Genomic DNA, 14371 nt, shown 5'->3' on the forward strand with positions numbered 1-14371 from the left:
AAAAGGATCTGGATAAACTGGAGAAATGGGCTGAGGTAAACAGGATGAAGTTTAATAAGGACAAATGCAAAGTGCTCCACTTAGGAAGGAACAATCAGTGTCACACATACAGAATGGGAAAGGACTGCCTAGGAATGAGTACAGCGAAAAGGGATCGGGGGGTTATAGTGGACCACAAGCTAAATATGAGTCAACAGTGTGATGCTGTTGCGAAAAAGGCAAACATGATTCTGGGATGCATTAACAGGTGTGTCGTGAACAAGACACGAGAAGTCATTCTCCCGCTCTACTCTGCGCTGGTTAGGCCTCAGCTGGAGTAGTGTGTCCAGTTCTGGGCACCGCAGTTCAGGAAGGATGTGGAGAAATTGGAGAGGGTCCAGAGGAGAGCAACGAGAATGATCAAAGGTCTAGAGAACATGACCTATAAAGAAAGGCTGAAAGAACTGGGCTTGTTTAGTTTGGAAAAGAGAAGATTGAGGGGGGACATGATAGCAGTTTTCAGGTATTTAAAAGGGTATCATAAGGCAGAGGGAGGGAACTTGTTCTTCCTTGCCTCTGAGGATAGAACAAGAGGCAATGGACTGAAATTGCAGCAGGGGAGGTTCAGGTTGGACATTAGGAAAAAGTTCCTAACTGTCAGGGTGATCAAACACTGGAACGAATTGCCAAGGGAGGTGGTAGAATCTCCATCACTGGAGCTATTTAAGAAGAGGTTAGATAGATGGCTTTCAGGGATGGTCTAGAAAATGCTTGGTCCTGCCATGAGGGCAGGGGGCTGGACTCGATGGCCTCTCGAGGTCCCTTCCAGTCCTACTCTTCTGTGATTCTATGATTCTAAACCGAGTCTCATGCAGAATATTTCACAGACAACACTGTAGATGATTTTAGCTGGAGTGAAATGAATCATTAATCTAAACAGATGGCACAACTCAACACTGGTATTTTCACACTGAAAGAAATTAGACTGTGGCTCTCACTGCCAGAGGAGGCTGCTGAGGCCAAGAATTCCAGGATACTGGACAGAAGAAAAAAAGTTTGGTGGTTCTGAGGTTATTGCTGGGTAAAGGATGAGAATCCCCACAGCTATGGAAGCTTTGTGTCCCAACACATTGATTAAAGTAAGCCTTCATAGTGCAAATACCAATACCAAACTTGTCATGGTGCTCTATGGCACATACCTTGTTTTAAAAGGGAGTGGATGTTTATACAGAAGGCAAGAACATCTACAGCTGTGCTAGTTAATGCTGAAAATATTTTGCAAGGAGAGAAAATAAACTAGTGCTCTGGGGTTTCAAACCAATCTCTCACTCTTACGATGAGACCCACTCCACGTCTCCTGCACATTTCTGTGTGGCCCAGCCTGAATCAGCACCCCAATTCCTCCATTCTGTGTTTTTATGACAATGCTGCAAATAAATATTTTTCCTTTTTTTACATTCAGGGCCCAGCTCTGCATGTCTTGTCTATTTAAAGTTCTCAATTAACTTCACGCAACGTTTTGGAACACTGAAAAGTCACCACTTACGGTCACCTCTTATTTTTAATGTTTCTCATTTTTTCCTCTCAGTTGATACACCTTTACACTGTCTCTGACCCCCGTACTTTTCATTTTACTCTTCTCTTTTTTTAAAAAAGAAGCTGAACTCCTCTTCTGCATTAATGAAGTATGATGCCTCTCACATGTGTTTTGAGGCAGTACATAATAAATCCCAGATATCTGCAGGGATATAGGGCACAGACTTGAGTAAGCTAATGAGGTCCTGGAGCCTGAGTTTGGCACCTCTGATTATCCAGCAAATGAAAAAAAGAAGTCAGAGATATCTGACAGGCTTATTTGAAAAGGTAACAGTGTACAGGGAAGCCTATTAAAATGAACATAGGAATTTGAGTTAAGATAGTCTGAAAACAGTTCACAGGTGTCCATGACTGCTGCAGCTGAAGTAGGCACAGCAGGGGAGAGGTGAATGTTCCCTGGTTGGGGGGCAGACAGACACACAAACTCTCTGAAATCTATAGCATGGTGTGGGGGAGGCTCCATCAGGGGGCTGGGCTCGGCCCCATGCTAGTAGTGGGAGGAGCTGGGGCTGGCACAGTGCAGGGGTGATGCCTGTAGGGAGCTGAGCTGGGCCCCGTATTGGCCAGGGAAGGGGCTGTGGCGGTGCACAGTGAGGGGTGGGGAGAACCTGATAGAAACTTGCCCAGACAGAGTGACGGACTGACACCGCCATAATAATATATATGATGGTATAGTAGAGCTGCGGTGTCCAATACATTTGCTACTTGCCACGTGTAGTGAACAGGACACTGCAAATAAGGTACTGGAGCCACATGTGGCCCTTGGAGCCTCTAAATGAGGCTTCTCCTGAGAGCTGCATGTGGGGAGCACGACCTGTCCACTCCATGCACGTGGCCCGCTGCTTGGTGAGAGAAGTATATGGTGGCGGCAGCAGTAGCAGCCTCAGGGTGGCAGCCCTAGTGTCGGCTCTGGTGAGTCACCATCATTAAATTAGAACAGGTGCGGGGAAAGGGAGGAGAGCCTGACTCTGTGGCAGGCCATTTATTCGGGGGGAGGGACTGGGAGTGCCTGGCTCTAGGGGAGGGGTCATGGGGAGCCTGGCTGTGGGGCAGGGGAGGACATTTATTTAGAGCAAAGGGGGGGCACTCTGGTGAGTATGAAAAGATGATAAACACAAGTGTAGCAATCTTTGCATTCCTACTGGCCACTGCCGTAGTAGACTAAGCTTATGTTAAACTTATGAAACCTAATTCTTCCCGCAAATCTTCCTGTCTTCTAACCATTACAGGCCCAGGCCTGGGAATTTTATGAACCGAGCATTTAAACCCATCAGAACTATAGTTAGCAAACCCTATATTCAGCAACAGAGGTGGCTGAACATTTTCACTACAATCAGCAGAATAGAGCTGATCATTTTCACAAAATCCACACTTCGGCATAATTTTCTTTTTTTCAGGGTTCAAAATGGGGGGAAAAAACCTTTAGGGGAGTGGAGCCAGAAGGAGGAGGACTATTTTACCTTTTTTTTTTTTTTTAAAAAAATCACATTTTTGACATTTTGAATTTTCAGCATGCTGTAGTCCTTTTGTAGTCCTTGCCTTTCACTACAGTAAAATGACTTATGGCCTAATGTGGGGTCCCTTCCACACTTCTTAATCTGGCCCTTCTAATTTTCCCAAAGTTGTAGATATGGGAACAACTCAGACGGGAAAAAAATTACAACGGAGAAAAATATAAAAGGGTTCAGGAAGACAAACTCCTGCACATTTCTCATTCTGTCTCCTTCAGGGGCAAAAAGGATAACCAGAAACAAGAAAGGTAAAACACCCCATCAGTCTGAAAACTGGGAGTTTGATGAAACCTGGACAATCATGAAAACAAAAAAGCTTTTCATGAAACTTTTCAGTTAAAAAAAAAGCCATTTTCCAGCAATACAAGAGTTTTAGATGAACAGTTTCAACCAGTTGTACTCAGCGCTCAGGGCCTGATCCCCTTTTACGCAGCGGATGCTTTTTGGGGCTTTAGATTAGGACTGAAATACTTGCAAGGTCACACCCTGAGAATCTATCCACCCTCCCTCATCTTCGGTGTCTGTTTTTGCGGCTTGGTCCTGCAAACACTATAGGTTACTACGGTGCTCACTCTTGAAATGGCTGGAATTTCTCAGGGCAGTAAATGTTATACCAAGCATTAGCAGATGATCACGTACAACTGGAAGTCCAAAGTTCCCCGAATATGGTCTGTGGACCTCCAGGGGTGTACAGAACACTTGAAGATAAACAGGGCCATCTGGGGTGGGAAAGGGGGAGGGAATAACACCCCTCCCCCACATTGACTCACGCACAAGGCCCTGTGCAACCATGTTTCAAGGGGTGCTCATTGATAGAGGAGTGGTTCTTGCTGGGGTTCTCCCGATGAGGTCGTCCTTTAGGTCTTCTTACCTAACCCATACCAAGCAACCCCTTTTGTCTGCTTCTTCTCACCACACTTAACACTTTCTTAACACTTTCCAACTTTCTTTTCCTTATCACTACTTCCACATCGCTTCCATTTTGTCCTGCTTTTCATAGGTTGTTCTCTTAGTTCCCCTTCTACTCATAAGCATTTATGGAAACATGTTTCCATGGTGAGCTGCAGTCAGGTGCTTTGTGATCTAGCTCAGTGTTTCTTAAACTTTTTGAGACTATGGAAAACCAAACAATAATGTTTTGCGGAACACCTACAAAAATTTTCTTCAAAAAAAGCACCAGGAACACATAGCAAAAACAAAATGAAAATAATTGTATTGGGTATCATAGCAATGAAGAGGTAACATTGTATCTGGTTTTATTAAGAGAAAATACAGTCATATTGTAGAACTTTGAATTGTTTTTCCCAATGCTTGGGGCACACATGCAAGTTGTTCACAGAACACCAGTGTCCCACAAAATATAGTTTAAGAAACACGGTCTAGATGGACACATTGAGATCTTTCTTTCTAAAATATCACCTGTTGGCACATTTTTTCCAGGAATCTTGTAACCCTACTGGCACAGAGTCATTCCTAGGTCACTCACCCGTGCCAAATCTCTAAGACTGAGGGCTAGTTTGGCTAAGTTGAAATCTTTCAGCCCTTAGCCTGTAAGCCTTGCAATCCTGTCTTACCTTACTGGTATAGCTAATACACACTTGTCACTCCTAAATACATGCAGATTTCAATAATCCTCTCCTACTTCTATCTATTCATCAAACATTGATTACATATGAAATAACATGACCACAGCCATAGCACAATTAAATGATAAAATAAACTAATTACCTGCATTAAACTAATAGTACTAAATCAGTGTCAATAAAAATAATATTAGTGCTCACCTTTGTTGCCAAGGCCTTGAGCTTTCCCAGCAATGACTGTTTATTTGAATATACTATTTCCTCTTCATTATCCTCTCCTTCCATTATAGCACAGCTGTCAGCAGCTGGAAGTTCACACTCCTTCGAATTAGCTGTCATCACTAATTTGGAATATTTATACTCCAACCTAAAGGTAAAAACTTGGACAGTTATCCTCTTAATACCCCATATTCTAGCTGTGTCAGTGAGGTGGTCAGAATAGTATCTGCAGCTATTCTGTGGGGTTACTTGTTAAGTGTTTATTGAGAATCAGAAATTATATTTTAGGAACCAAAAATAAGAAAGTATAATTCATCCATTTCAAGTTTTCCTGATTAGAACAGAACAAACTCTGTCCTGCAAAGTCTTTACATAAAAGACTTTCTTTTTTTTTAAAAAAAAGAGACTTTGTCTGAAAGATGTACCCAAAATCAAGCCGAATCTGTGAGCCTGATTCAGGAATTACTGGGTAGAACTCTGTGGCCTATATTATGCATGAGGTTAGACTACATGGTCATGATGGTCCATGTTGATTTTGAAATCTATGATTTCACAAATCTCTATTGCTTTAAGCCTTAAGCCAACCTCTGTCAGGGGTTAGGAGGAAATTTCTCATGAGTTTCTTGAAACTTCCTCTGCAGCATCTATTATGGTCTCCATTGAAGACAAGAAATTGTATTGGGTGGACCACTGGTCTGATCAGGTATGGCATTTCCAATACTGTGTTAGGGTTTGACTCAAAGCCCAGTGGAATTCCTGGGACTCTGTCCAATGACTTCAATGAGCTCTGGATCAGGCTTTTGATTTATTTTTGTATGTCACCTCCAAAGCACAATACTTACTTCTGATTCTTCTTCCAGAAGTAGCAGGTTAAGGCTATGAGCAGAACACCTGTGAATGCACCAACACCTGCTCCTACTTTTAACCAGAAGTCCATGGTTTCACAGGTGCTGACTCTTTTCTCAGGCAAGGGGATCCCTTTAATGCATTGCTTTGGCTCATTCCAAACATATAAGGTTTCCTTTAAAAAAACAGACAAACAAAAAACAAATAAGAGAGAATACAGAAAAGTGATGTGAATGTACAGAATATTTGTGGACACTTTGAGGATAAGCCAGCAATGTGTTTTTGTGGTAGGGAAATTACAAAGAATAGGTTATTTACTTAAAAAATATTCTTGGACACATCAGAGCCATATTCTCCACTATGTTATGCACTTTTTCTCCTTACACTAGGGACATATATTGGCTGTAAACACCAGGGAGAACTCCCTGCCAGCACAAGTGTATCATTATCAAATCCCCTGCCTAGAGCCTCCCCTCATTCAGCACGGAGGGGTGCACTAGGAGAAGAGCTATTGAGATGGGAGTAGAAACACTGCAGTTGGGCTGTGACATTCAGGACCCAGCCCTTGCAAAGCCACTTAGTGTATGTCTGCACTGCAGTCAGAAGTGTGATTACACACCAGGTAGACATACCCCTGCTACCTCCAATCTAGCTTCTTCCGTAAAAACAGCAGTGAAGACGATGCAAGCCCACACTGTTGCACTGAGTTCTGGTTCAACTAGTCCATGCTACTCTGTCTTATCCACTGGTTAAACTAGAGCTAGTGTAACTCCTATGGTAGCTGTAATCACAATTCTGGTTGCAGTACAGACATACCTATAGAGCAGTGTGGCAGCTACTTTACACAGAGGCTTGGGACAGCCCTGATAATTGGAGAGCTGTAATGGGCAATTCCTTGCTCCTGCACTGAGCTGAGTTTCTGTGCAGGGCAGAATACAGCCCGTGTATCTGAAATGCCTTGGCCTAATAACCTGAGATTTAAAAGCAGAAATTATTTTGGACTGGGAGCTGACTGCGGTGCCCTGTGTCATGGCTGCAGGCACATGGAAGGGAGGAAAAATGAGTGATCAGTACTTGCTCCTCACACTGCCTGGCAGAGATTGGGATGGACAGAGGGGGAAATGCGTGAAGCCTGCCCCTGACATTGGGACCAGCAGAGCAGATCTGGAAGGGGGGAGGATTAGTGCTTTGCGAATGAAGAAGCTCACTCACAGATAGCTTCCCCTGCAAGCAAAGAGGGAGTAGGTAATGAACTGTGACTCCTTCCCTAGTCTGCCCTTGGAGCAGCATGGTGATGTGAGGTACAAGCACCATCTAGCCCCAGAATCCTCACACAAGCGGTATAACACCACCCCCTAGTCTACCCAACTCATCCCATTTGACTTCAAGGCTTCTCCTCTACCTGAAATCCTTTTTTACATGCTCCTTCAATCTCATGGTAGTCATGCACTGTGCACAAATGGCAAGCTTCTGCACTTTCCCACATGAAGTAGAAGGTACATCCATCACAGGTACCAGCAGGGCACGTGCTAGGAGAAAAGCAAAGTTTCGTTAGCGCTCATGACACAGGTTTCATTCCAGAGAAGGCAAAACTAGTCTGGACTCCAGGCTGCCAGCCCACTGCTCGGGAGTGCTAATAATAATTACAATTGATAATCACCCATTGATTCAACATTTCCAAAACAAACCAATAAAACCCCAGGGAAAGATTTTTCAGTCAGTGAAATATCTAGCTTCAAATAAAGAAGGTGATAGTCTTGCAAATTTCTGGCAATAAGAGTCCAGGTATTACTATGGTGATACTATGATGATGAGTGTGATATAAGACTCTATAGACTAGAAACAGGCACTGAAGGCAGAGGATTTAAACAAGGGATGAATTGTTATATTTTGTAAATATCTTCTAATATCCTTAAATAGCTCTTCCTAGAACGAAGCTGCACTAATTTCATTGTACATTAGGCCGTCTTTCTGATGTGTCTGAATCAACGAATTAGAGTGACTGAACAGTGAAATCTCAGAAGGAGACATATGAACTGGAATTCATTGGCAAATGTGACACATTTAAACTAGGCCTTAACAGGGATCTCAACCCTCTTACGCATTACAAGGTCAACTTCCACACTTTCGATATTCACAAGAATGGGACAGATCCTATTTTCTTTCCTTCATCAACTGGTCCTACTCGTGCATGTAACTCTTTTTCATTCTTCTCCTTCATTCTCCCCCCACCCCCCTTTCCCTCCTTGTTATATAAATTCTGAATTTTCTTTGTCTACTCCAGTGGTTCTCAGCCACAGGTACATTTACCCTTAGGGTATGCAGAGCTCTTTCAGAGGGTACATTAACTCGGTGTTTCTCAACCCTTTTTATGAATAAAAAATTGGACTTATTTTATGTTCATCTAATTTGCATTTATGCTTTTCGCACAATCATAAGTATGATGGCAAGTTTATTGCTTATAGGCAATTTCTTCAATCAACCAGTTACGATTAAGTTGTTGAACAAATGTGTTGCAATGGCAGAAAAAAACTGTGCATGTCTGCAAATTGTAGGTACTGGGGGTACTTATACTTTTTTTAAAAGGGGTATTTTATTTAAAAAAAAAGGTTGAGAAACATTGGTCTACTGCAATCATCTGAGGAAAGGAAATGAGGCTTACCCACAAAAGCTCATGACATGACAAATTTGTTAGTGCCTAGGGTAACACAGGAATGCCTGTTATTTATGAACAATGAAAATTTATGAATAGGCTACATAAGCCATGTTGCCATGGACCGCTAGACATCAAAGGATAAAGTTTCAAAAGTGGATGATGATTTGGGATGTCTCAACTTGGACAGCTAAATAAGTATCTGTCTTTGAATATTGTGGTCTAAGTAATTTGAACTGTGTACCCCACTGCCTGCCAGATCTGAATGAAAGCTGGCAATCATCTCCACAGATGTCACTGTTCTATAAAGAAAAAAATGGATTTGCATAAAGTGTCAAAATTACAGCTGTATTTCATCAGCATAATTTAGACATCTGTCACTAAGTGGCAAGAGAATACAGACCTCTGTGCTAGTGAGTCTAAATTTTATATTTGAGGGAAGCCGAGCAATAAAATTTAGCAGGCCATATTCATCCTGGATGGAACTCCAATGATTTCACTGGCAAACAGGTAGAAAATGATATCTGTTTGGACAGTGTGTAACCCAACTGGCAGCAAAAAAGCTAGTGTCTGGCCCAATCTACTTTTCTGGTAAGGTCTAGCATTTGTCCTACAGTTACAAATATTTGTGTGAATTAGAAGCAGAACCCAGAGTTCTATTAATTTGTGGGTAATCCCAACACTGCTGTCACCCAACACCAGAAGCCCATTTCTTTTTCTTATTGCTCTAATTACAGCTACTATTCCTACTTGCTGTGAGTTGACAGGGAAACATTCCCAGACAAGAACTTGGGAGTGACTGCGAAGAAGTACGGGTTGAACCTCTCTAGTCCAGCACTCTCTCATCCAGCAACATCCATAATCCAGCATGATTTATTTAGCCAGATGACCACTTATCGTGTGTGTGGCCAGGTTTCACGTGGTCCCATAACGTTTGTTTACAGCCACCAGATCTGGCTCTCCATGTTCTATACTGTTCTTTAGATGTAATTTTCCCCAAATGTCTTCTAAGAACCCAGTAATCAGTGGAAGTGTTGGTAATGCTGGTAGATAATATTGACCTCCCATAGTCAGGCAAATTCTCTCATTTTGCATTGGTCAGCTCCTGAGTGTGCCAGACTAGAGAGGCTCAAGTTTTAGCTGCTATGTCACCAAAATAGGAGGAGTGCAGGAAGTTGTTAACCATGCTTAGTAGCTGTGTTGAAGCTTGTATGGAAGGTTCCATTAAGGGCAGACATTCCTGTATGAACACCCATTCCTCCCCTGTTATCAGGACTCTGGATGAGATTTGGCAGGGATACAAAACTGCCAGCTATTGTGAATATGGGTTAGATCCAGCCCAGCCCAGCATGGAGAATACAGAGCAGGCTGTGGTGACTCAGACTGATTTGTGGAGTCGATCTCAATGCTGAGAAGTTTTTATCTCTGAGTGTTAGTCATAAAACATCTGTTGGATATACATGTAACTCTCTTATGGTAGAGACTTGCACAGGATTCGTAAGATGAGAAAAAAAATCCTATTGTAATTTTCACTTTTAATATTTGGAAAAGTTCCTACAGAAAATCTAGCTGTGGTCTCATGCGTGGATAGGAATTCCTGGTCCGTACTAACAGGAACTCTGGAGCTCAACATAGTTAAGTAAATTGACTTACCTCCCCTCTACATAGATAACACGGAGGAGAGCTGACTCCTCCATCTCCAACATATTGTTGAATCTGAAGAAGTGGGCCTTACCCATGAAAGCTTATTCCCTAATAAACAAATGTGTTAGTCTTTAGGGTGCTATAGGACTGCTTGTTTTTCATTAAGCTACAGACTAACACAGCTCTCCCTCAGAGACTACATTGTGGAGAGCCATCTTCAGATTAGTTACATCCCTCTCGGTGTCCTCATTTCATACGGAATAAAACCCTTTCTCACACCAAGATGATTGTTCTGTATGGGGTGCCTAAAATCTGTTTGCAGCTACCTCCATTGTAATGCTTTGTGTGATTTCCTCTGCACATGGCAGACGTGCTGTAATAGTTAATTAGTGGAAGAATGATTCCCAGACTACTGAACACGTAACAGCTTATCCGCAAACCTGAGAAGTATAAATGGCCTCATTTAATGTTCAATTAGTAGAACAGAGCATTTTCTGCATGTCCATGACTCTCGCTCTCTTGTTGTTAACAGTAGCTAGATTGGTTCTAATGGTGCCAGTAACTGAAAGCCTATTGATCATGGAGGTGAATGGGAAACTGTTTATGGAGTGAGTGGGAAACTAATTAATACAGCCTAACTCCAGAGAGCTAGGGACTACAGCTTAAAAAAGATCTGAAGAAGAGCAATCCAGAGGTGTAATTCAGAAATGAGAGACTGTTTCCAGTGTGGAGATGAATCACAGGATGGAAGGGACTACAAGGTTCATCAAGGCTACACCCTGCCCAGATGGAGGCTTTGTTGTGGCTAGAGCATCCAAGACCGATGGCTATCTAGCCTCCTTTTGAAAAACTCCATTGAAGGAGCTTCCACAAGCTCCCCAGACAGATTTCTCCACTGTCCTACTATTCTTAACAGTGGGAAGCCTTTCCTGAGATGTAATCTAAGTCTGCTTTGGTTTGAACCCACTGCTGTTTGTCCTGAAGGAGGGAGCCAAAGAACACATGCCCTAGGTCTCTGCATAAGGGCCTACTTATGCTTAAGGCTGTGATTAGAAAATGAGACCTCTAGAAAAGGGTGGGCACTATTTAGATATCAGTCGTTCAATTTTGGGCTTTTAGATGTTCACCGTTTATCAAAAATAATCAGGGGGGTTATTTTGTCTTGTTTTGGGTTTTTTTTGTTTGTTTGTTTTTTGCAATTGTAGTGTCAGAAGCCACAAAGAAGTCCTTGAAGACCTGCAGGAGGCTTCGGAGCCACAGGTTTCAGACCCCTCCCCTAACCAGTCAGATGAGAAAAAACACATCTCATTACCTGCTAATATAAGGCAACTAAAAGAGTTCTACCAAGGATGGCTGACGAGAACCAGGCATCTAGGCACTATTGTAATACACTCAATTAAATACCTGGGGACTGAAATAACTCCTTGGCCTGGTTTGGTGGGATTACACCTCATCACCACAACAGTTGCACGTCCATTTTCACAGGAGGTTGTAACTGTAGAAGACCTAATAGGAAAGAAGAGCAACATTTGTAAGGAATGTTGATTTTATTCAAGTAAATGCATATTTACATATATGCACCCAATGCTCTTGTATCCTTCTATGTATGCAATTGTAACTAAAGACCAGGGGCAGCCAAATGTAATGACCCTTCAAGCCACCTATGAAAATCTTCAGAGCCTGGGTGTCCCCAGTGGAACTCCAGCCCTGCAGGAGAGGACAGGCAGGGCTCCTGCCCTTTTCCTGCTGAAGCCCTAAGGCAAGGCAGGCATGCCCCACTTTGCTGAAGCTCCAAGGCTCTTCTCTCTGATAGGCACAGGTTACACAGGGTGGGGGGGCAGGGGGGTGACATGAGATCATGTGCCCCCTGCCCCCCAGATTTCTGACATGGTTTGCTGGTGCCACCTGATGCCTCCCTACATACCAGCTGCTGCAGCTGGCAAGCTGTGAGCTGGTGCTATCAGAAGAGGCAGCGGCAAAGAGCTGGGAGCTGCAAGAAAAGCAGCTGCATTTGTTGCTCTGCTGCTGCCTCTCCATGAGGAGCTAGCACTTGGGAACTGCAGGAGGGGCAGTGAAGTGTAAGGGCAGGGCCATGACTCAAGCTGTTGGGTAGCAAACCTTTAAATTGTAATACACACACCCCAGTGGGGCCAACAGCCACAGTGGCCCCATAGCAAGGTGGGAGGGGGGCCTGGGGCCAAGAGAAATCAGCCCTGGACTCCCAGTTTCTCAGAGCTGATGCAGCACTTCAAAGGAGCCCAGGTAGCAATGGCTGTGGCAGCAGCCAGAGCTCCGGGCCTCTTTGAAATGCCAGGCCCTGGGGCAACTGTCCCTTTTGCCCTCCCCATCAGCAGGCCTGACCCCCACCCCCACTCTCCACACTCTCAACAAGCACCAGTTGTCTCTGGCAGAAGCCCTGAGCTCCCCCTGCACGTCTCCTCCAGTCTGGCAGGCAGAAAATGGGAGGGCAGGAGGGCTCCTTAACTGTCACTTTAATTGTGAAAGAGCCACAAGAGGCTCGCATGCCATGGTCTGACAACTCCTGGTATGGAGTCAGAGGACCTCACCTGATCTCCAACAGTGCTGGATCACTCTGACCCAAGTCACCACTAGGGTTCCCTCTGAGGGACAGCCTCCCCACATCCAAAATAATAGTATTAGAAAATCAGAACCACAGAGATCATGGGCCAAATGCTACTCTGCAGGAGATACAATCATCAGCTCATTCACCCCACTAGACCAGGAAGTGGCAAACCACACTGCGGGCAAGTGCAGAAGCTGAGCAAGACTCAGCGGATGATAAATGCTGCATCAATATGTCCTTTGTACACTAATGACTTAAAAGGACAGTAACTTTAGCAGGACTACTGATGAGGATAGTATCTGAAGGAGCAAACGAGGAAGAGGACACTGTAGGCTGAGTGATTTTCAACCAAGTGATTTTTTTTCCGACAATTCATTCTTGTAACAAATGGGCAAAAAATAAGAATAAATAGGAAAGGAAGTGCACAACTGCAAAGCATGCGCTCCAAAAGGAAATCAGGGTGAAGCCAGGACCCAGGACACAAGGTTGAAGAAGGCACCTGGAAATATCCAGACTCTCCTCTTTGTAAATCAGGAATAACTCAGATTTGTGCAAGTTGATTTCACAACCTACTCAAGCAGCATGCCATCACTCTGAGTCTGAGGCTGGGCAAGTGCCTTAAAGACCTTCCCACGAAGTCTACATTCCCTTTAAACAATTAACGAACACTGATGTTCCTCAATGGAGGATGTTCCACCTACCTGAAAAAAAAATTCACATCAGGTATCGTTCTTGCAGGAGATGGGAACATTTCTGTTTCAATGTCAATATTTCCCAGCGTGGTTTCAGCCGTAGCTCCTAAAAATAACAGCGACAAGTTAAGCCTGGAGCTTTTGAAAGGTGCATGCTTTGTACTTTCCATAGTGCGCTTTCCAGTATTAGCCTTTGGTTTCTAACTCAGAATATGTCCAGTAATTTCACATTGGCTACGTCTACACGTGTCCCAAACTTTGAAATGGCCACGCAAATGGCCATTTCGAAGTTTACTAATGAAGCGCTGAAATGCATATTCAGCGCTTCATTAGAATGCGGGCTGCCGCGGCACTTCAAAATTTACGCGGCTTCCCGCTGCGCGTCTCATCCAGACGGGGCTCCTTTTCGAAAGGACCCCGCCTACTTCGAAGTCCCCTTATTCCCATGAGCTCATAGGAATAAGGGGACTTCGAAGTAGCTGGAGTCCTTTCGAAAAGGAGCCCCATCCGGACGAGATATGCAGCAGCGAGGCACATCAATTTTGAAGTGCCGCGGCAGCCCGCATTCTAATAAAGCGCTGAATATGCATTTCAGCGCTTCATTAGTAAACTTCGAAATGGCCATTTGCGTGGCCATTTCGAAGTTTGGGGCACGTGCAGACATGGCCATTATGTGCTATTTTTTTAAATAAACCCTGTGAACGTCTACCTATCTCATAAGGTACAATTTCATCATTGAAAGATATGCAATAAAACACAGGGCTAATACTAAACTTCACAGTGTGAGAGAGACGGGGTGCTGGCAGGATTGCCAGGTCCCTGGGAAATATGAAGGGACAGCTCCCTGCTCCTGGAAGGGGCAGGGTCTCAGGCAAAAGGGATGGGGCTGAGGCCAGCACCCCCAGCAATGGCACATAGGACCGGCTGCAGCAGCACTTGGTGTGGGGTGGCACTCTGGCAGAAATTCTAAAGGACCCAAAGCAATGGTGCTGAGGAGCATCAGGCCCTTCAGAATCCCCAGGTGCTATGGCAACTACCCCCTTAACCCCCTACCCCATCAGCCG

General features: G+C 44.0%; 1 protein-coding gene across 3 annotated transcripts in view; it reads right to left on the bottom strand.

The window, feature by feature from the left end:
* Positions 1–14371, bottom strand: part of ELAPOR2 (endosome-lysosome associated apoptosis and autophagy regulator family member 2) — a 222002-nt gene that overhangs the window by 5481 nt on the left and 202150 nt on the right. For all 3 annotated transcript variants that reach the window (XM_075017528.1, XM_075017509.1, XM_075017519.1), the window contains exons 17-21: positions 13317–13413; positions 11436–11537; positions 7137–7263; positions 5731–5909; positions 4871–5036 (exon numbers count right to left, since the gene is read on the bottom strand). In XM_075017528.1, coding sequence (XP_074873629.1) covers positions 4871–5036; positions 5731–5909; positions 7137–7263; positions 11436–11537; positions 13317–13413 — 671 coding nt within the window. The remainder of the gene's footprint in view (positions 1–4870; positions 5037–5730; positions 5910–7136; positions 7264–11435; positions 11538–13316; positions 13414–14371) is intronic.

The sequence above is a fragment of the Carettochelys insculpta genome, chromosome 1 (assembly GCF_033958435.1).
Source record: "Carettochelys insculpta isolate YL-2023 chromosome 1, ASM3395843v1, whole genome shotgun sequence".
Classification (NCBI taxonomy): domain Eukaryota; kingdom Metazoa; phylum Chordata; order Testudines; family Carettochelyidae; genus Carettochelys; species Carettochelys insculpta.